General features: G+C 38.8%; 2 protein-coding genes across 5 annotated transcripts; one reads left to right on the top strand and one right to left on the bottom strand.

Moving 5' to 3' along the window:
- Window positions 1–440: 440 nt before the first annotated feature.
- spg21 (SPG21 abhydrolase domain containing, maspardin) lies at window positions 441–5,768 on the top strand. Of its 3 annotated transcripts, none has more exons than XM_018763396.2 (9): window positions 441–836; window positions 1,769–1,833; window positions 2,090–2,251; window positions 2,719–2,799; window positions 2,929–3,074; window positions 3,207–3,315; window positions 3,885–3,992; window positions 4,103–4,243; window positions 4,853–5,768. In XM_018763396.2, exons 2-9 carry the CDS (start codon window positions 1,771–1,773, stop codon window positions 4,976–4,978), a joined length of 936 nt encoding a protein of 311 aa, XP_018618912.1. In that variant the 5' UTR covers window positions 441–836; window positions 1,769–1,770; the 3' UTR covers window positions 4,979–5,768. The 3 variants fall into 3 exon arrangements, with proteins under 3 accessions (XP_018618912.1, XP_018618910.1, XP_018618911.1); XM_018763394.2 differs by having other exon boundaries at window positions 441–851; XM_018763395.2 differs by having other exon boundaries at window positions 441–851; window positions 1,732–1,833.
- A 1,321-nt stretch (window positions 5,769–7,089) lies between these two features.
- Window positions 7,090–17,468, bottom strand: ankdd1a (ankyrin repeat and death domain containing 1A). 2 transcript variants are annotated; one of them, XM_018763195.2, is made up of 15 exons: window positions 17,262–17,468; window positions 16,165–16,268; window positions 15,236–15,334; window positions 13,862–13,960; window positions 13,591–13,695; window positions 11,903–12,001; window positions 11,369–11,467; window positions 10,900–10,998; window positions 10,325–10,423; window positions 8,622–8,720; window positions 8,308–8,406; window positions 8,079–8,174; window positions 7,762–7,963; window positions 7,422–7,553; window positions 7,090–7,254 (listed from the first exon to the last, which is right to left on the bottom strand). In XM_018763195.2, the coding sequence occupies exons 1-15, from the start codon at window positions 17,293–17,295 to the stop codon at window positions 7,193–7,195; spliced, it is 1,527 nt and encodes a 508-aa protein (XP_018618711.2). In that variant the 5' UTR covers window positions 17,296–17,468; the 3' UTR covers window positions 7,090–7,192. The 2 variants fall into 2 exon arrangements, with proteins under 2 accessions (XP_018618711.2, XP_018618712.2); XM_018763196.2 differs by having other exon boundaries at window positions 17,228–17,294.
- Between the last annotated feature and the right edge of the window lie 4,041 nt (window positions 17,469–21,509).

Below are 21,509 nucleotides of genomic sequence, written 5' to 3'. Positions count from 1 at the left end.
TTAAGCTATCTACAATGATTTACCCATGTATACAGCTGGAAATTAGTTCTGTATTTTACAGGGCTGTTGGCTACTTGTCTTCATGGTAAAAGTGCTTTACATTTTAACACGAGAGCTTAAAAACGCTATATCGAAGCCAACTCCACTTCCTGCGCATGGATGTGACGTACAAGTGGGTGGGGTCTCATAAGAGAAAGTGTCCATACATTTTTTTTTAAAAGAAACTTTATTGACAAAAGCGGTAATTACAAAAGTTATCATAAAGAGAACACGGAACCAGATCCAAATATTACAACAAACAATAATGCCAGGAGATACACAAAGAAAAGAACATTTAAAAATAAATAAATACACAACAATAAACAAGTAAATAAATTAAAAAGAAATATAAAAACTTAAATGTATAGAAAAAGAAAATAAAGACTTATTCGTCATCATCATGGGTAAGACGTTAGAAGCACAGTTCTCACTACTTGGGGTTTTTAGAAAGTAGAAGTATAGTGTTCTTATAATGTTTAATTTCTTTTACAACCCGGGGAAAGACAGGCTTTGAGTTACTACATTTACATTTATGTATATAAATATTTGACAAATAAAAAACAAGGTTAATTATATACAGTAGTACTCTTTGTCGTCTCTCGTTTGTGAAATCCGGGAAGTGTCTATCAAGCTGTCTTTCACTCACATGGCTTAGCGTCATTAAGGGGGCGGGGCCTTAATGGGAAACACGGAAGTGCCTATAAGAGCTGTCAGATGACTGGTCTTCGCTGAGCGAAACAGGGCTATGTTTTCTGGTGGCTGAAGCTGGGAGCTGCGCAGCTTGTATGCTATCCTCAGTACGGTACTACTCGGTGTGTTTTTCTGGCTTCGTTCTGGGGACTCAGCTGTAGTTACTTTTCTGATTGATTAGGCAGACAGATATACCGGCGTCGTAGGATCCGGCGGATGGATACTTAACTTAAAGCACGGCAGTCAATCACTAACTGATTCAGGCTGGAATCTGGATAGGAAAAGAAACCATGGACCATGGTGACTGGCGGAAAAAAGATATTCATTGACATTGGCCTTTCTGTGAAATAAAAAAAAAAATTGCCGTACTGATGCGTGTCAATTCCAAACGTGAAAGGTACCTTTAGTTGCGTGTGAGAATGCGCCCAAGTCTCTCTGTGGCTGGAGCTGAGCGGACGTTTTGTCACAAATTTCTGCGGTGTGTTAACATGATTATGTACGAGTTCTAAGTTAAAGCAGATTTTTTTTTTTTTTTTTTTTTTTTTTTTTTTTTTTTTTTTTATAAACTGACAACACAAATCAGCATATGTGGCATTTAAACGACTCGTCTTTTAATTAAAAGACTTCAGGTACTTATCCCGTACTGCTTTTGCCAAACTATATTTTTTTTTAAAAAATTGCGTTTTTATTTAATTTTCATCCGTGGTAATTAGTTTAACACCGAAATATGTCATCATGTATTTTTTTGATGTGTATTACTGTGAATTTCTTGTTCAAGGAATGAGTAGAAAGCATATAGAAAACTGGTGGCTGTAAGAAGAATAAAATCTACGCAGTCTTTGTGTATTTTTTAATTTAATTTTTTAAATATAAACTGCATCAGCTTAAAAAAAAAAAGCTATAAATGAGATTTGTGATAGATTATGATAGGCCAGTGTCAGTGAGTAGCTTATGTGCCTTTGCCTCTGGTCACACTTCAGCTGTATAGATCCCTGTTCCCAGGTTCCCTGCTGACTGTTTGTGACCTTCTTTGCACCAGAAATGGAGGAAATAAGAGTGTCTCCTGACTACAACTGGTTCAGAAGCACAGTCCCACTGAAAAGAGTAAGTATTCCTTGTGTGTATCTGCTGCCAACATAGTTTCTGTGATGGGAATATAGGTAGTGTCATCTAGTGATCAAAATGCTTGATAATCACTCAAGAGTTTCTCATGTTCTTCATATCATGTTTATCACATCATTTTATCAGATATACTGTATATTCCATGTCATTTGAGATTTAAGAAATACATGATTGATTTGTAAACTCTGAAGTTGTGGGGCATTATTTGTGATGGTTGGTTCTTCTTGTTCACGTGCAGATTATTGTAGATGACGACGACAGCAAGGTTTGGTCGCTATATGACGCTGGTCCAAAAAGTGTCCGCTGCCCTATTATCTTCTTTCCAGCAGTCAGTGGGACAGCTGATGTGTTTTTCCAGCAGGTCCTAGCCCTTACAGGCTGGGGATACAGGGTCATCTCAGTGAGTACTGCGTCCAAAAAATGGCATACACATCACACTCACAGGTCAGGGTTCCATATGTAGCTCTGAAGTGCAAGTGTGGAAGAGAATATATTTTCTGTTGTGAGAGTCATTACCTGTTTAAGTTATCTGTAACAGGCTTACATTAACCTTTAACAAAATGAGAATTAACATTGTCATTTTAAATAGCTTTTTAAATATTTCACACAAGTAGCATGTAACACGGGTTGTTTCTCATGTCTCTCTTTAAAATGAGTAAAGCTGCCTTTTTGGGAACTGAGAATGGCTATTCATCAAACAGCATGTTTTTACTGTTTTTGTACTTTCCAGGCAGAATGAGCAATGATAATCAGTACTGTTATTTGAAAATCTGTTTTAACTTATCAGGGGAAAAAAGAGAACATCCCCATGTTTCATTGTAAAACACTACAGACAAAAATGTACCATTTTGTTATACTTTCTACCAGCTTCAGTACCCAGTTTACTGGAATCTCCTGGAGTTCTGTGATGGATTCAGGAAGCTACTTGATCATCTACAGTTGGATAAGGTTAGCCATATTGAAAATAAGCTATTGTAATTTTTACAGTAACATGACAGTGCTATGACATGCATACCAATACCAATTTTATGTCTGTATTTTTTAAAATAATTTTAATATTTGATCCTTATGTTAAAGGTCCATATATTTGGTGCATCTCTGGGAGGCTTCTTAGCCCAGAAGTTTGCAGAGTACACACATACTTCTCCTAGAGTACACTCTCTCATCCTGTGTAACTCCTTCAGTGATACATCGATCTTTAACCAGACTTGGACAGCTAACAGGTAATGTTAACCTTTCCTGTTCAGTACTGTATCTTCATGGCATCACTGTAATTAGACAGCTGAAGTGTTGCAAAGATTCAGTGCATGTATAAAAGGCATTGATTAATAACTTTTTTTTTTCTTTTGCTTTAGTTTTTGGCTGATGCCTGCCTTTATGTTGAAGAAGATTGTTCTTGGGAACTTTGCAAAAGGATCTGTTGATCCAAAAATGGCAGATGCAATTGATTTCATGGTTGATCGGGTAAGGTAAATGCTGTGTTTTTTTTTTTTTCAGGTTTCATGTTCACATAAATGTGTCATCATACTTCATACATTGATGACATTGATGGCTACCAGTTTTAACTAAAGCACAAATGACAATGATTATTTTCCTAGGGAATCATTAGGAAATTGAAAGTAAAGGATGTAGAGAATGAAAGCAATTTATTTACTGTCAACCATGTCATTCACTGATTTGAAATTTTCCACAAACCATAAAAATGAACTGGAAAGATTTTAGTTCAAAATTCACAGTGCAGCTATTATGTAGATAAAATTGGTGCAGAATTCTTTGTTACATATCCATGCACATCTTGACTCGCTGTATATGAAGATGGTACAAAATGTCTGAAATTTAAAAAATAATTTAAGTTGCCTTCTTAATGAGCTGACAGCTGATGCCCCTATAGGAGGCGTAATGTTGCTGACGGCAAGAAAAAGTAATAACAAAAGTCTTTAGAAAGACAAGTACAGAAAATATAATGTGCTCCATATTCCTGTCTGACTGGAAGATAAATGTTCTGTGTATTTCTTGTTTTGATCGGAGGGCAGCTGGAGAGTTTGAACCAGAGTGAGCTAGCTTCACGACTGACACTTAACTGCCAGAATTCATATGTGGAGCCTCACAAAATCAAAGACGTCACAGTCACCATTATGGATGTAAGTTGTTATTGTTCAGGATTTTAGCATGTTGCTTTAAGTGCAATAATTGACTATCAGAGTTTAAATCCTCTTTTTATAATTTAATTGTATAGTATTTTTCCTCCCAGGTGTTTGATCAGAGTGCACTGTCACATGAAGCAAAAGAGGAAATGTATAAGCTATACCCAAATGCCAGAAGAGCTCACCTTAAAACAGGTGGCAACTTCCCATACCTTTGCAGGAGTGCAGAAGTTAATCTTTATATACAGGTGAGCTTTGCAACCTTGCTACTTGCTCCTTGTCCTTGATACAAGTTATAGAGCTGGAAGTAGATTGTTTTATAATAGTTTTTATGATTACAGCTGTATCAGCCACATAACTGCTGGAGAATACTAAATGGGGAGATCCCCTGTCCTGAATGAATCATACTGTTTTACTGAAAATTGTGTAAATTCCAGCTTCTGAACTGCACCATTAACTGTAAAATGTTAGAGGAAAATTAAACACTACTTTATGTGAACAAAAAAAATCTGATGGGTTTTCCAGCTGGTGTACTTTTATAAAGGGGAACTGATATCATCATGTCAAAGCCAACATGTCTGGCAGCTGGGCATGCACCTTTTTAAAAAGTTAAACGAAAGCTTTGTACTTCTCAATATGAAATGTATATAATTGCCTAGTTAGGAATGTTTAAAGTCTGCTTTTTACATTTATTAGCCAAATGGAGTGTGAAGTTCACAGAAAACCTACTTTTTCCTAGAGTAATTTTGCAGCGAAAAGAGCTTGTGATAGCTTACATTTCAGATCTCTTTCCCCCCCCCGAGGTCTTTGTAGATCTATGGGCTAAATGTTTTCCTTGATTTGAACATGTTGTACAGATTCATTTACGCCAGTTCCATGGTACAAGATATGCAGCTATCAATCCAGCCATGGTGAGTGCAGAGGAGCTGGAGGTGCAGAAGTTGAACCTGAATAACAGCATGGACAGCGATGAGGACCAGTAAAACCTGCCTTCCCTGGGTCAGTTCACAGTTTGATGGATATGCACCCATGGTCATACCTTTACCAGCAGACACTCCAGAAAATCCAGAAAGGATCTATTACAGATGATTAAAAATCCATCACTTAACTCTGAAACTGATTTTTTTAAATGTACTGAAAATGGTCTAAACTGGAACTAAATTCTGGATCCAATTTTTACTTTACAAAAACAACCACTTTAGGAATCATTACTGTAAATAACTAGAAACTGGTTATATCAATTTAAGAGGAAACTTGTTTTGATGCCAACTTTTTTACCTCTTTGCCTTGTTTGTACTTTTTTGCACTTTAATTTTCTTCCTTTGGTTTGTTTTGGCATTTAAGCCACTACAGAGGCAGCAGACTTTTGTTAATAAACTGAATTTGCACTGATCAAAGTGATTCAATCTTAATGAGGAATATATATGATAAAATATAAATTCTGAATAGCTTTGTCATTGGGAGTATAATAGCCTTGATTATTTATTCTGATTTGATTCTGGCTGTTTTTTTGTGCTTCTGTTATAATGCTGAATCACTACAATGAGACCTGTAGATTTAAAACATTTCTACATAATCATTTTGGGTTTGGACACTTGGGCACTTACAGGAGTGACTAATCAGTGTTGGGTATAAAACTGGTTTTCTTGCATTTCTTAAAATTAAATCCTAAATTTTAATATACACCAAATTGCATGTATGTTTGCCTCAAGCAGTTTGTGGTAATAATTTTAAGACTGTTTAATTTGCAGTGCAAGATGGGCTCTCCTAAAAAAAAAAAAAATAGTTACAACAGAAACAGTTTGAATGTCAGAAAAAAGGTAAAACTCTAAATATTGTTTTGGATTTTATATAATATATATATATATTATACACACACACACTTCAATCACATATTTTGCTAGGCCTAGGCACATCAGGGACTCATGCTTGGTTTTTGATGTGTGAAGCTATTTAGGATATGTTCATGGTCTGTCTACAAATATTTTGATGTTAGGCTTCAGTGGAGACTTTTATATTTAACCATAACTGAATTGATAGCACTCTTGTTTTTAAGACTAAATGCTTGGTTTGTAGTTTGAGTTTCAGTTTAACTGAGTTTCAGTGTTCAGCATGTCTGTATAAATGAGTATATTATCCACATAGATATTAATGATTTGAGTATTAGTACTCATCTCTGCAGAATTTTTAAAAAATAGCTAACATTCACAAAAGCCTAATGTTCTGGATAAATGTGACTGACAGCTTTTAAAGTATAAAATGTTTTATTTCTGAAAAATCCTACTGTATAGACAGCAGTGATTTTCAAATTAGATAAGTGCATAATTTGCTTTTTACAAAAGTAATTTCATTCTGACAGTGTATTCATGTTTTAACTTATCAAAAACATTTACTTTTACTGAAAATACTGAAAGACCAACAGATACTAAGTACGACAGTGTTGTTATCCACGACAGCTTTCTTAATTATCCAAATACTGTTAGGGAGGTAAACAGCTGAAGTCCAAAGATAAACATCAATTGTGAGAATATACCAGCAGTATTAATCTGTCCCAGTTCATCATTTTACAGTTTTATAATCATAACTGTTTTTTCTTTTAAAAATGCATATTTGATTGGATAAAGTCAACTTTTTTTTTAATTGGCACACAACTGTAGTAGCCTTTGAGTTGCAAAATAGTGTTGTCAGAGAAATTTCAGGAGAATATAGTACCGGTGGAATGGTAAATATATCAGTAGCCCTTTTTGCTGCAGAGCTGAAATAACTCATCTTTCAATTTAATCGAACACTCTCTTTACTTAGATGTTAAAAAGTAAAAAAAAATCTGTTACATAAAAACACTCATCTTGGAGTCTAACAGTTTGAGCAGGCTTGCATTCCATCTTTTACCTAATCAGTCTATATATAGTCCATATTATCCAATACCTAATCCTATTCAGTATTAGGTACTGGGTATTACAAATTTTTGGCAGAAATGAATGGAGCACTTTATGCCAATGTTGCTGTAGTTTTTGCATGGCACTTAGTTTTACTTGAATTGTAAAAAAAAAAATAATAATAATAATTTTCAACTTCAGTGCAACTTTTTTTTTTTTTTTTTTTTGGATGAAGGCTGGAACCTGAGAGCCTGCATAGCCTTTTCTTGGTAAACAGTTAAAAGTTGTGAAGAACCTGCTGTGTCTTTAGGAATGCTTTACTTACATTGTGCTACATTTCTTTGGGGAACTTGAATCTGCATTAGCCTTCTGTCTTATGCTTTCTGTTAAAGAAAGGAATAAAAAAGGGAGCAATAAAAAAAACCACAATTTGTAGTGATGAGTAGCAGAAGTACTTGTACTGTGAATGTTAACTACTCAGATAAACACACCACATATTGTTCCTGAGAAACAGCCAAAAAGACCATCAGCAGTTGGTCACTTGACTCACCTGCTAAATCTATTCTAGAGATGCCCACGAGGCCCTCATATAAACCTTTGATTGGATTCTTGCCTGCAATTGTTACTCCATGCAACCAAATCAGCAGCATGCGGTGTCCGTGCTCCTTGTAGCTTTTAGTACCTTTAAATGTTGAAAAAAATAATGTTAACTTGTTCTTGTCATCACAGCTCAATTAAACATCTAACAAATACAAACAAAACCTATCTGCTGCACTGGAGACCAAATTCCGCAGTGCAAAGATTCTCATGTCGCTATCTGAAGAACTTGGATTTGCACAACTGTGTGTGAGTGCAATTTTTACAGTGACATTCCAGATGCAGGTTCTCACCGGTCCACTGCTGTTCTATGGCTCGGATATGTGCCTCGGTGAACCTCCAGTGCTTGGCCAGCTTCTTCCACTCATTGGGCTTCAGGTACTTGGTGGCCAGTCTCCACAGGACAGAACGGATATGCTGCGTTTCTAACCGGTGATCCTGCCTAAAGGTCAGGTTTCTCCCCACGCAGGAGTCTGAGTCACTGTTCAAATTGTCCTGCCATGTGGATATGAACAGCAGGATTATATTCCTTGATAGTCAGTGACAAAATGGGTCTTGAGATGTTACACAAAAAGTGCAATCTATAGGGTATCTGAAGTGATGCACATGCCTTTTCCCACTTATAAAACCTGTCAGCTTTAATAATCATATCGACCAGGTTGACATGGTTTCCTCTTGCTGCAACATCCAAAGATGTCTTCCCTTGCTGAAAGAATGAGGACATGGGCAAATGTAACACCATAAAATGCTTTTCATTACTACCAGATGGGGTTACAGTGTATGAGAGACAAACCATAGTTACCAATGAAAAAACACAAATATTTCTAATGCTTGAATACCTTATCAAGCAAGCGGAGATTGACCCCAGCAATGAGAATCTTTTCCGCGACGTCCTGTCGTCCGTGCTCCGCTGCTATGTGCAAGGCTGTTTGCTGCCTCTATGAAAGCATTTTCTTTTTACCAGATGAACTTTCAGCAAATGTTACTTTGTGTGATCTAAGATTACCTAAGCTACAATCATGGGGAACATCAGTTAACTGTGTGCTTTCTGAAGTGGTCTTCCATTAAATTTTTTTTTTTTTGTGGGGGGGGGAACGACTTCACTGGTATGAACCAAACCATGTATAAATTCATTACTAAAGAGAACACTCACGCTGTCAGCGAGGTCCAGGTCACACTCAGCATCGATGAGAAGCCTCACTATTTCTGTGTAGTTCTTGAGCACAGCAATGTGAAGCGTGGTGACTTGCTGCTGCAGAAACACAAAATGAAGCGTTCAAAGATCTGTGTGCATCCACAATGAACTCGGATGCACGGAATACACCAGATATCCTGAACCTGTTCAACTAGAGCTCTATTTCATGATGATGTCAATTTTTTTGAAACTGGAACCAGAAAGTTCTTTCTTCTGCTACACAATAAGTAATGAAAGTAAATGTCCCTCCTTACATTGTTTACGTCATGATGCTTACCCGTTTTGCTTATTTTGATATTCTGATTACAAATTGGATATTTTTGTTTATGCTAACATTCCTGTGACCACCTCACCACCTGTACCCAGGACACATGCACCGATCAGCCACAACATTAAAATCATCTGTCTAATATTGTGTAGGTTCCCCTCGTTCTGCCAAAACAGCTCTGACCCCTCAAAGCATGGACTCCACAAGACCTCTGAAGGTGTCCTGTGGTATCTGGCACAGGGACATTAGCAGCAGATCCTTTAAGTCCTGTAAGTTGCGAGGTGGAGCCTCCATGTATCAGACTTGTTTTTCTAGTATATCCCGCAGACGCTTGATCGGATTGAGAACTGGGGAATTTGGAGGCCAGGTCAACACCTTGAACTTTTTAACAATTTTTGCAGTGTGGTAGGGCACATTATCCTGCTGAAAAAGCCACTGCCATCAGAGAATGCTGTTGAAGGGGTGCACGTGGTCTGCAACAATATTTAGGTAGGTGATACGTGTCAAAGTAACATTCACATGAATGCCAGGACCCAATGTTTCCCAGCAGAACATTGCCCAGAGCATCACGCTGCCTCCACCAGCTTGCCTTCTTCCCATAGTGCATCCTGCTGCCATCTCTTCCCCAGGTAAATGACACACACAGCCATCCACATGATATAAAAGAAAATGTGATTCATCAGATCAGGCCACCTTTTTTCATTGCTACATGATCCAGTTCTGATGCTTACGTGCCCATTGTATGTGCTTTCGGCGATAGACAGGGGTCAGTATAGGCACTCTGACTGGTCTGCAGCTACGCAACCCCATATGCAGCAAGCTCTGATGCACTGTGTGTTCTGACACCTTTCTATCATGGCCAGCCTTAAGGTTTTCAACAATTTGTGCTACAGTAGCTCTTCTGTGGGATCGGACCAGACGGACTGGCCTTCGCTCCCCACACACATCAGTGAGCCTTGGGCACCCATGATCCTGTCACCGGTTCACCGGTTGTCCTTCCTTGGTCTACTTTTGGTAGGTGCTAACCACTGCATACCAGGAAACTCCACAACATATGCTGTTTTGGAGATGCTCTGACCCAGTCATCGAGCCATCACAATTTGGCCCTTGTCATCAAAGTTGCTCAGATCCTTACGCTTGCCCATTTTTCCTGCTTCCAACACATCAAATTCAAGAACTGACTGTTCACTTGCTGCCCATTATATAGGTGCCACTGTAACAAGATAATGTTATTCACTTCTCCTGTCAGTGATTTTAATGTTGTAGCTGATCAATATATACTTCTACATATACAGGTAAGTGCTTTTTCATTCCATATCTAGAGTATTTCTGAGAAAAGACTGACAAATGATTGAAGCAAATCCAGAGCTATATATATTAATTTAACAGTTACGCTGTCGGCAGCATCAGTGTTGATTCCTGCTTGCACCAGGAGCTTTGCCAGTTGCTCACTGCCATGCTGGGTTGCAAAATGAAGGGCATTCTTATTCCTCTGTGACAATATAAAAAGAGTTAGGAATGCTATTAATAGACAAGTAATTAAAATGAAGGGCATTTCTGGCCAACAGAAAGGAAAGTGAAAACACATGAGCAGCCAAGCTCCATCTCGCTACAATTCACCAGAGATCATGATCAAATATAACTCTCTTTGAATTCAGTTTACATTGTTAATGATCTAGTTATTTCCACAGGCTGGTTATTTAACTAGGGATTGGATTCAAAAACTTTTTGTTCATATTGCTGAAATATCCAAATATTATTGTTATACCACGGAGAGAATGCCAGGATAGTTACAGTACATCAGTGCTTGAAGAGTACAGTGTAGTAATCACATGATGATCTCAGATGAAGTACAACAGTCAGCACAACCTTTTACAGATGAAAAAATACAATTAATATGATCAAATTAACAAAATCAAACTATTATATAAACAAGATGTTAACTACACACATATATATAAAACTTGCATTTGTGAGAGCGTTGATATCACAGCAGGATTCCAGCAGCAGCTTAACACACTCATAGTGATTTCCATCAGCAGAGAAATGCAAGGCGGTCATTCCATCCTAGTGCAGAAATATCAAGAATAAGCATTTAGAAACCCTCACATGGTATTACAGAAGGAACACATTTCATTATTATACCATATCTACATTTAATAATGATGACACAACACATACAGCACACAAGCAATAACGTTTGCCTTATTGTAAAGGTGAACAGCTATAAACAAAAAATAATTTACACAATACATTTGGATATTTTAGGGAGGTTTAAGTTCATCCATAGACATAATGGTTTGAATAGCAGTTAGACTAATTCCTCAAAACCTAACTGGCAACACACCTTTATAGTGATGCATGTAATGTTTGTCAGATGTGCTTTACTCTCGCCTTCACACATGGCACACAAAGCTGTTACACCTTTTCCACTCACAATGTTTTTCTCATCTAGGTCCACTCCAGTCTCCACAATCCTCTGCAGCACCTCAATATTGCCCTGCTTTGCAGCTAAATGCAGTGCAGTGTTCATCTCCTGTGGTAAAACAATACCAGAAGTAGGCATTTTATTGTATTTAACTAAATCTGCACCCTTATGCTCCTTCATCCCAGCCATACTAACATCAAGATGGCATACCCTTGTGATGCTGCAGTTGCCTTTCATTCAGGGAAAAAGAAGCATTTAAAGGGTTTTTTTTATCCCAGAGAGTATAAAGTAACTGAGGGGGGCGCGGTGGCGCAGTGGGTTCACCCAGACCTGCTCTCCGGTTGGTCTTGAGTTTGAGTCCTGCTTGGGGTGCCTTGCGACGGATTGGAGTCCCGTCCTGGGTGCGTCCCCTCCCCCTCCAGCCTTGCGCCCTGTGTTGCCGGGTTAGGCTCTGGCTCCCCGCGACCCCATATGGGACGAACGGTTTAGACTGTGTGTGTGTGTGTGTGTGTGTGTAAAGTAGCCAAGGGGGCAAGGTCTTACCCTGTCCTTGAGCCCATGGTCACAGCCAGAACCAATGAGGAACTCCACCACTTCCAGCTGTCCATTGTCAACTGCCAGATGCAATGCTGTCTTGCCGGACTGAGAGATACAAGTTCAGAACAAGTGTCTTTGCTGCATGAGCAGTAACCCAGTAAGACAGCAGATAAAATAATGCAGAAAAACACATAGCTCCTGGCAGAACACTGCTGTTAGAAAACTGTGTTTATATGAGGACTCTCTTTCAAGCCAGACAACACTGTGCTCACTCCCCGCCAGACTGTGAAATGGTTCTTCTCTACACCACTGCCCCATGTCCTGGGAGACCATAACACATCGAGAAACATCTCATTTATAAATGCTGAGCTTAAAGGTCCAGATACCAGACTGCTTGACGCACTGCCAAAAAGGCAAATTTATAGAGACAGAGGGCAAAGAATCTACTGGGTACATTCTGCAATTCTCTGATGTACAAGAATATAAGACAGGGACAAGATTTACATTGCCTGTATATTAAAATCTTTCATACACTCACTATTGCTAACCGCTTGACCAAGTAAGGGTCACATTGGCCTGGAGCCTATCCCAGAAGTACAGGTTGCCAAGCTAGTCAGGATACACCCTGGTCAGGATTCCAATCCTCATATGGAAGTATGTGATACAGGTGACTTAGAAAATACATTTATGTGTTGGAAATCTAAGGCTGAAAGTGACTCCACCACATATCAAAAAAATGTAGCAAAACCCACACAAAAAGAAAATAATTCAAATTCTACTGCAAAACAGGGAGGGGTTTGCATGACTTTATGGCTGCCAGGTCTGTAGGAGACAATTGTGAGAAATTCAGCCGTGATGCCCTGCCCAGCTCTCCCACCGTGTGACAGTATGATGTTAATTACATTCTGGGCAAATGAAACACAGCTCAGTCAAGTTCTGGAGTCCAGGGCTCATGCGGTACTCTTGGATTGTCTTTACACATGTCATGCTAATAAAGAGGACACAAGAGTGTCCTTTTTTTTGAAGCCAGAAAAGGGATTGTTATGGGAAAGACTTTGTCTTGACAATGTATTTTATGTAATGGTTGTTTGGTAATTCTGTTGACCAACTGTAAGAAAATGGTGTTGGGTTTGTTTGATTGTGGATTTTTAATTGTATTGTTTTGGTTGTGTGTATTATTATTATTATTATTGATAACTTTATTAAATAAAGTTTGGAAATTAAAAAAAGAGCGAGGTGCATAGCTACATATTCTGAATGAAAATAAAATAAATTGCTTTTACAGTATGTTCTGTGACCTTGCAACAAATACAAAGCCATTCACCAGTGCATCCCATTGAAACATTGTTCCTTAAACAGGTGCCCAGTACTGCTGACTTATATAATGCATCAGTAATGCTGTGCAAAAGACTCTAAACAGAAATAACCGGTGCTCAACTTATTGTCTGAGCTCTTATATGCTGGATTTATAGTGTGCAGAGAGGCAGTTCAGGTATTAATATTTTATAAAGAGCCTCTGTTTAACAATAAAGTCCTTCAGGATAATAACATTGCATTTTGTTTGGTTGATTGTTTTCATTTGCTTAGTGAGACAGTATTTTGCTGCTCATTTTAAAGCGCTATCTTGGAGTAACACCACAGAAGAAACTGAAAGGGTCATTAGAAACAGTCAACTGAACATTCTAAATTCCCACCTTGTCAACTCTGTTGAGCCGCACATCCTCCAGATCCTCCATGATAAACTCTATCACCTTTATGTGTCCTCTCAGGGCTGCACAGTGCAGTATATTTAACCCATTCTGTTGAAGAAAATGCATTTTTATTGAGAAACAATGCAACAATTCTTCCATCAATTTCATACCCACACTATGAAGGAAATGTAAATGCTGTATGACTGATTAAACTGAGATTTAAATACATTACACAAATCCTAAACGTAGAATACCTCAATAAAAAGCAGCCTACCTTGTTTTCACAGTTGAGCTTTGCTCCCGATGCAACTAAAATCTGCAGAATCTTGAGGTGCCCAAACCAGGCAGCCAGCAGCAGGGCATTCATACCAAACTGTGCCAGAAAATCAAACATTATTTCACTTTATTACATATTAGACTGAGCCAACCCACGTTCAATGTTTAAATTTCATGGGGTAAACACACACACACGCAGTCTGAAATCACTTGTACCGAGCAGGGTCATAGCAAGCCAGAGCCTAACCCAGCAATACAGGGCACAAGGCTGGAGGAGGAAGGGACACACCCAGGACGCGACACTAATTCATCACAAGGCACCCCAAGGGGGTCTTGACCCCGAGACCCACCAGCAAGCAGGCCCCGGCCAATCCCACTGTGCTATCACACCCCCTGGGGTTACTCTTTCAGAACCGCTTGTCCCATACGGGGTCATGGGGAACCGGAGCGAACCCGGTAACACAGGGCGTAAGGTCGGAGGGCGAGGGGACACACCCAGGATGGGACGCCAGTCCGTCGCAAGGCACCCCAAGCAGGACTCGAACCCCAGACCCACCGGAGAGCAGGACCCAGTCCAACCCACTGCGCTACTGCACCCCCATTGGGGTTAACACGTTATTTAAAATTTCAATATAATTCTCTTTATTCCAGATCTATATAAACTACACAATTTGCGCCATCTCCTTTGGAACCTATAGTTTCTTTTTTGTCTTTCTGTTCAACAATTTACATTATAACTTCCTGCAGAAAACATGAGCTGTCTTACTGTTGCTACCCCATACATTAACACCATTGTGTCATGACTGAAACTCCTGTAATGAGAGGATACGAGTTTCTTACAAATCACACACACACACACACACATTTTCAGAACCGCTTGTCCCTCACGGGGTCACGGGGAACCGGAGCCTACCCGGCAACACAGGGCGTAAGGCCGGAGGGGGAAGGGGACAAAATCATTCTGCCCAAATTAAACTCAAATGCAAGGGTATTCTTGCAGAAGAATTCAGATGAACTGAATGTCATTGCATATTTTGCACTGAAGTTGGAAATGCTACATTTTCCTGAGGGACTCCGTCAAGTCATGTAAGATCGTTGTTGACCACTTCTATCTACCAGAGCCCTACAGGCTATCCATCCAGTTACTGAACTTAGCGGAAAAATTTCTCTCAGAATTTGTTTAAGACAGTGAAATTCTCTGCCAATTTAATTTTATCAATGAAAAAGATGTTGTTTTCCATTATGTGTATCAGGACACTAAAAGAACCCTAAAATATCCACAAATTATTCCTAACTGAAGGTGATCATTGGCTCTTGGTGTCAAGGTGAGTTTTGCTAGAGATCGCATATGTTTGGGGTATGGGAGACCTACACTGTCTTCGGCATCCACTTCAGTGTCATGTTCCAGCAGTAGACGGAGCGCCTGCTCATTACCCCTTCCTGCTGCCCAGTGAAGCGCCTTCCTGTCTATCTGCAAAGGGAGCCGTAACATGACATCAGACAGAGGAGGTGGTTACTGCACACTGACAACTTCATGACAGCTTTAATAGCTGCAACACCTGTCTGAGTCAGCTGCAACCTGTGCTGCTGACACTCATACTTAATGTAGTTTCGAAAATGAAAAAACAAAATCATACCATTATTTTTAACAGGTAGCACCACAGCTGATTAGACATAGCACTTGGATTTTTTGCTTTCCCTATGACTGTTGTAATTAATAGACTTACAGAAACTTACAGAAACTATGCAGAGGAAATGTGAACAGCAGCTTTTAAAGAGTACTACGGTGAAAATAAGGCTGACATCCTGTTCTAGAGGAAACAATGAGAAAGCCTTTCCTTTTGCACTAATGCACAATGAATTTGGTTCATTAGCAGAACAAACTTGCATTATACATACAAAACCTGTCCTAGTTTTCCAAACATGTTCACTGGTTAAAAAGCATATCTCTTATATAACGGTAAGTTTACTCAGACAAACATTCTTGGGATCAGTGTCAGTGAGGTCATGTCCCTTTTTGCTTGTTTGTTTACAAATGTTGAGACAGTCTAGATCTGGCTAATGTAAGAAAAGAAGTTTAATATCTCAAGAAAAACATTTTGCTTGCATGTAGCAGTAAGCAAACAGAAAAATGATCCCAGGAAACAGGAAAGAAACTCCCCCAAAGTAAAAGCAGGGCTTCCTGTACTAGAGTGCTGAAGACAAAGGGAACACAATGCTAATATTCCACAGCGTGACGAACCAGCAGGACACAAGTGCTACCTGTCAATGAAAAGACGGAACGTGAAGATACACACTCACTTTATTCTTTGCTCTGATGTCCACTCCTTTATTCATCAGCTCGAGCATTTTAACCGTGTCGTTTCTTTTTGCTGCATCATGGAATTCCTTCTCTGACCGAAGCACTTGGATGGGAGAGAGAGGCACAGAACACAGGACATGATGGGGACACACGCCTGACAAACGCAGGGAAGTTCCTTCACGGCACACACTTAGCACTTGTAAAGTTTCTCTCGTTAGTTATTAAGGACTTTTTTTGATTTGTTTTAACTGGGCTCTCCTTTTAGTTCAAGCCTTTCACTCCAAGATAGCCTGAGATCTGGTCTGTGATCTTTTACCCTACGCCTTACATTATATACCACGAATTCATTTCCGCTCTGATCCCTCTGAACAATCACCTTCATTTCACACTTACACATTATGCTCTGGTGATTCAGTGAAGGAAAATACAGTACAGTCATTTTAACTTAAATTACTTTAAAAAGATTCAGATTAAGGTCTCTGATTTGAAAATACAGTAATATGGGTATGGCAAAAGATTGTAGAAAAAATTAAGTAAATTACAACAAAAGAGTCTGTCTACATTAAAAATGAATAATGATAACAATAATTATTAATGGAGATGATTTCAATTCATTATAAAATTATATTAAATGATTACTTTTTTAATAAACATGTTTACATCTTTCTCTGTCAGCAGGGGTCTATCAGCGTTTAATTCGAAGTGTAACGGTATCATTCCGATTTCCATAGCAACAAATAAAAAACTGACACCAATAAGTGTTTATATGATATGTAAATGATTAAATGTAGTCGTGCAAGGCAAGCATTTGCTCATCGTAACGAGTATGCACAGCTAACTCAAAAATGGTGATTTAATGTACTTGTATCAGTATGTATTAAATCGTGCAATTAAATAATAAAAAGCACCAGATATTTCAGTAATTCGGTGTAATAAAAATGTGAACACCGACATACATTTTGCATCATGTATATTATATAATCACGTAAAAAAACGGCGTTGTTCGGACGCTCAGAAGCCGTGCCCGACGTGTTTTTTAGTTGCCTCAGAGGCTCAACCTGCCTGGTCATCAGCTGGCGAAGCTCGTGCCACTTACACACGTCGTCCTCGGACACCAGGTCGTCCTCCATCCTCCTATCGGGCTGAGCAGCGAGGTCCGCGCGCCGAGGACATGATGACTCTGCGGGCTCGCGGGCGATCGCGCTCACTCACTGCCCAACCCTCCACCCCGCGGCTACCAGTTCCGTGGAACCGCGGAGGACGACTGCCGCGAGACAGGCTGCACATCCGGGTGTCGCGCGGACCTGCCCACCAGACAGCGATCATCTGCCTTTACTCGCATTGTGGTCGCTGTTGTATCCGGATAACGACGTCTGTGTCGATGTGGTCATATATAGTCTATGAGCAGGACGTATTAAAAGGATTGTATTAAAACATTGACCGAATGGCTACATTTGCATTTATTCATTTAGCGGATGCTTGTCTCCAAAGCGACGTACATCTCAAAAAATACAAATGTGTGCATTTCATTAGCAGAAACTTAGAAGCAGACGCGTGATACTAGTCACTAGTGCAGTTAGTTTGCTTTTTTCCATATGCAATATTAAGAATATGTTCTTAAAGTTTAAGGTTGCAGGTTCAAAGCGCACTCATTCCACCTACTGTCCTTCAAGGTACCTACCCTGAATTGTTACAGTAAAAATACCCAGCTGTAATGAGTCAAAAAATATTCTAACCTTTCATATAAGTCCGTCAGTTATGCAACAAATAAATGGCAGATAAAAAGACAATTGATGGGTTGGTCTAGTTTGCTTTTACAGATTTCTGAGGCATGATTGGCTTGTATTTTCTATTTCGACTATTCTGTACGGTAACTGTTTAATTACTTCACTTAAATATAGCATTATTCGTACTGTTTTGCAAAGCGTTCGGCACAAATAGTTAATGAAAAACCCGTTTTAAAATTCTTGTCTTGTGAAAGCAAGGAGGAGTGCAAGGCGAAAGTAAAGTCTTTTCCCACGAAGCCTTGGTTCGTCTGTCAGTCAGCGTTACAGATAGGCTATGTTTACCTACTTATTCCTTAAGTTTCTGGTGAACACCTACAAGAACCTATTTGTGTCAACAAACCCAACAGGATGACCTTCAAAGTTACTGGTTACCTAACACTCAGCCTCAGGTGTTAGTACATATTTACATCTATCTATCTATCTATCTATCTATCTATCTATCTATCTATCTATCTATCTATCTAAATAAATTTACTTTGGAAATTATTGTAGGACATTTAGCAGATGCGTGGCAGAGATGCCTGAAAATGTAATGTGACAAAGATTGTTTGAGATGGTTCCACAAGATGGAGGTCTTTCCCAAGTTAACAGGAGGGCTTGTGTCGAAAGAGAACCCCTACCTCGATTCAGGGACCTTAGACAAGCATTTACCAGAATCTTGCTTCATTTTCTAGTTAACCTAGTTAACTTCAGCGTGGGATCCAAAAATAGCTTTCCCTCATTCCACAGCATAAATGTTTAGTGTTGGTTTGGTTCTCATATGCTGTATTTTTAGCGAGACTGTTGCTGACAGCTGACATTGTTGGTGGGTTCACCTTTGTTGACCATTGAAAACTCCTGTGCGTAGTGTATTCTTCATGAATTATTATGTAGTTATACACTACTTATGTAGCTACTTATGTAGTTCTGTGGACATGGAAAAAGCTTTTGTTTTGCCATTTGAAAATCCTTGCAGTGTAACACAAATATTGCGGTATCTGTCTTCACTATGTATTTATGCATACATTTATTTATATATATACAACATATAAGCAGTGCCAAAAACATGCTGTTATATTGTTCATTTTTTTTCCATGGAGTACTGAACAACTGTCGTAAACTTACAATTTCAGTTTTTACAAGCACATGCGTACACATACACACATACAACTGCACATTTCAGCCCTCAGTCAAAGAATCAATTCACGACAGAAATAGTGTGTAAACAGCATCAGAGAGGCAAACTATTTTCCAGTTTCAGTACAGCCATAGTAATAGAGCACATGCCAAGCTGTGTTCCAGAACAGCGCTGCTGGAGTCTCATAAAGTGTCACTCCGACCAAGTGACAAGAGCAGAACGGATGACATCTTTTTCACGTCATTAACTCAAAACCTAATGAAACATCAGCTGTTTTCTTATCTTCATTTCCACATTCTTTTTTATTGTTGCAGAATAATGCCTGAAGGCCATTCATTAACCATACATTATATGCACAAAGACTTTGTTTAGGTAATGTCATGAGTATAAGTGCATGTAGGCATAGATAAAGTGTGACTCAACTGCCTCGGTCTTCCTGACATAAACTGTTATGGATGGTCATTCACTGAAATATGTTGTGTTTTGGTCATGTCTTAGTGATTTAATTAACAGGGTGAGCAATTAAGACAGACAATTAAGAACTGAGCAAAGAATTATGCCAGACAGTGGTTGAAAGATAATGTTTGATACCATAAAGTGAATCCGTTTAAAGTCGTTTATCTTGTACATAGTGTATGATTTTAAAGCCCTGTTTCAATAAAGATAGCAAACAAAATGCATTTTGGAATTCTTTGTTGTTTTTGGCGGTTATTTCTATAGTCTCTTTATTCCCAACAAGTTGCTGCATGCTGCTGTGGAAAAAAAAAAAAAAAAAAACATAATTTAACATGATACAGTTTCTGAGTGTTTTTTCACTTCTGAGGTACAGGATACTCCCCGTGTACTGTAGTTTAAATGGCGCTGAAACTCAGAGCAGTAATAAGTAACAAGTGATGCAGAAATTTTTGTCTGCAAAAAGTATGGTCCACATTCAGGACCCGAAGGAAGCACTGTGCATGTTTTTCTTACAATTTGAACATGAGAGTGTTTCATTTGGTTCAAAAACCAGACTGATGTGTTGTAAGTATGCTAAGTGTCAAAATGCTGGTCAAATAGCATATGGAATCAACATTTTTTTTTTGTTTTTGGGAATAAAAGCATGTATTGTTACGTCTGCAATAGAAATAATAGTTACTATGCAGTAATCCATAGTAACACACTAGACTGAAGACAAACACTGCAGGGGAGGGCAGTGCGAATCGGAGCTGTAATGTGTTTGTTTTTAGAGAGAACTGTAGTTGGCGCGAGTGTTTCCAAGACAACCAAACAGAAATATATTCCCAAACAGATGTCTGGCCATGTTCTATTCTGACCTACAGGAAAGTAAAAGTAATAACACATGTACAAAACAAAAAAAACTATATATAATATATACTGTGTATATATATAAAGGGCTTTTTATTCACCACTACAGTAAATTAGTCTCAATCCAGAACAAAAACACATGCACGTGGGTCATACTTAGACATATTGATTCAATAATAAAAAATTCTGGCTTCTTAATAATTCAAATGGTTATGTTATTGCTGTATAAGATATTGTTCATTATACGCAGGATTACGAGAAGTCATCTGTTTAACTTGACAAAAAATGCTTATAGATATAAAGGTTCTCTGTGTCTCTCTTTTTGTTTCTCTCAGTCTTCCACACACGCACTCACACAGATATGATCGACACTTAACCGAGTGAAATACAACCTGACGAAAATCGACCTCTGTTAGTTACAGCTCATCCAAAACACATATTAACAACTTGTGTCACCCTGAGTAGCAGTCACATCCGTCAGTCGACATATTTCACTTTTAAAAGTAAATATATATTGTCCGTGGATGTAGCTGATAATATATAATGGCAGTTTTATTATCTCTCCAACCGAAACAGGCTCCCAACCTTTATAACTGCTCTAGTCTCTTCACAGTCCCTGAGTGTTATCCACTCATATATCTGGTCAAGGTTGGTTTACAGTACCATACGTAATATGAATCATCAGAGACAGTCTTTGACATCTGGTTTCCCATTAGCTTCTGTGGTCTCTGGCATGTCTTCAGCAGCTAATCACATTGTTCTAATAGCAGATTACATGAAACAAGCATCACTTCTGGAAATGGAAAACAGCAAAATAAAGCTTTATACTAAGGTCAGATTTTGCCAGTAACAGCAAAGCTTCTCATCTCTTCACGACCTGGCATGATGACATAGTTAAAAGACAGAACAGTAATGAAAATACTTACTGTCCCAATTTGTTTCATGCATTTTTCTTGTTACTTCCCTAGAAACTGTTGAACTACCATACAGTATGCTGGGTGGGCTGGATGCTAGAAGACAGTTAGTTCCTCGTGTTGGTACTCTCTTCTGTTTTGTACGCTTACTGAAACCCACAAAGGAACTAACGCACCATACACCACACACTGCAAAGTAGCTTTTCTATACGTTGTTTTTC

The sequence above is a fragment of the Scleropages formosus genome, chromosome 11 (assembly GCF_900964775.1).
Source record: "Scleropages formosus chromosome 11, fSclFor1.1, whole genome shotgun sequence".
NCBI classification, from domain to species: Eukaryota; Metazoa; Chordata; class Actinopteri; order Osteoglossiformes; family Osteoglossidae; genus Scleropages; species Scleropages formosus.
Note: the sequence above shows the minus strand (reverse complement) of the source record. Positions and strands in the feature narration are given on the sequence as shown.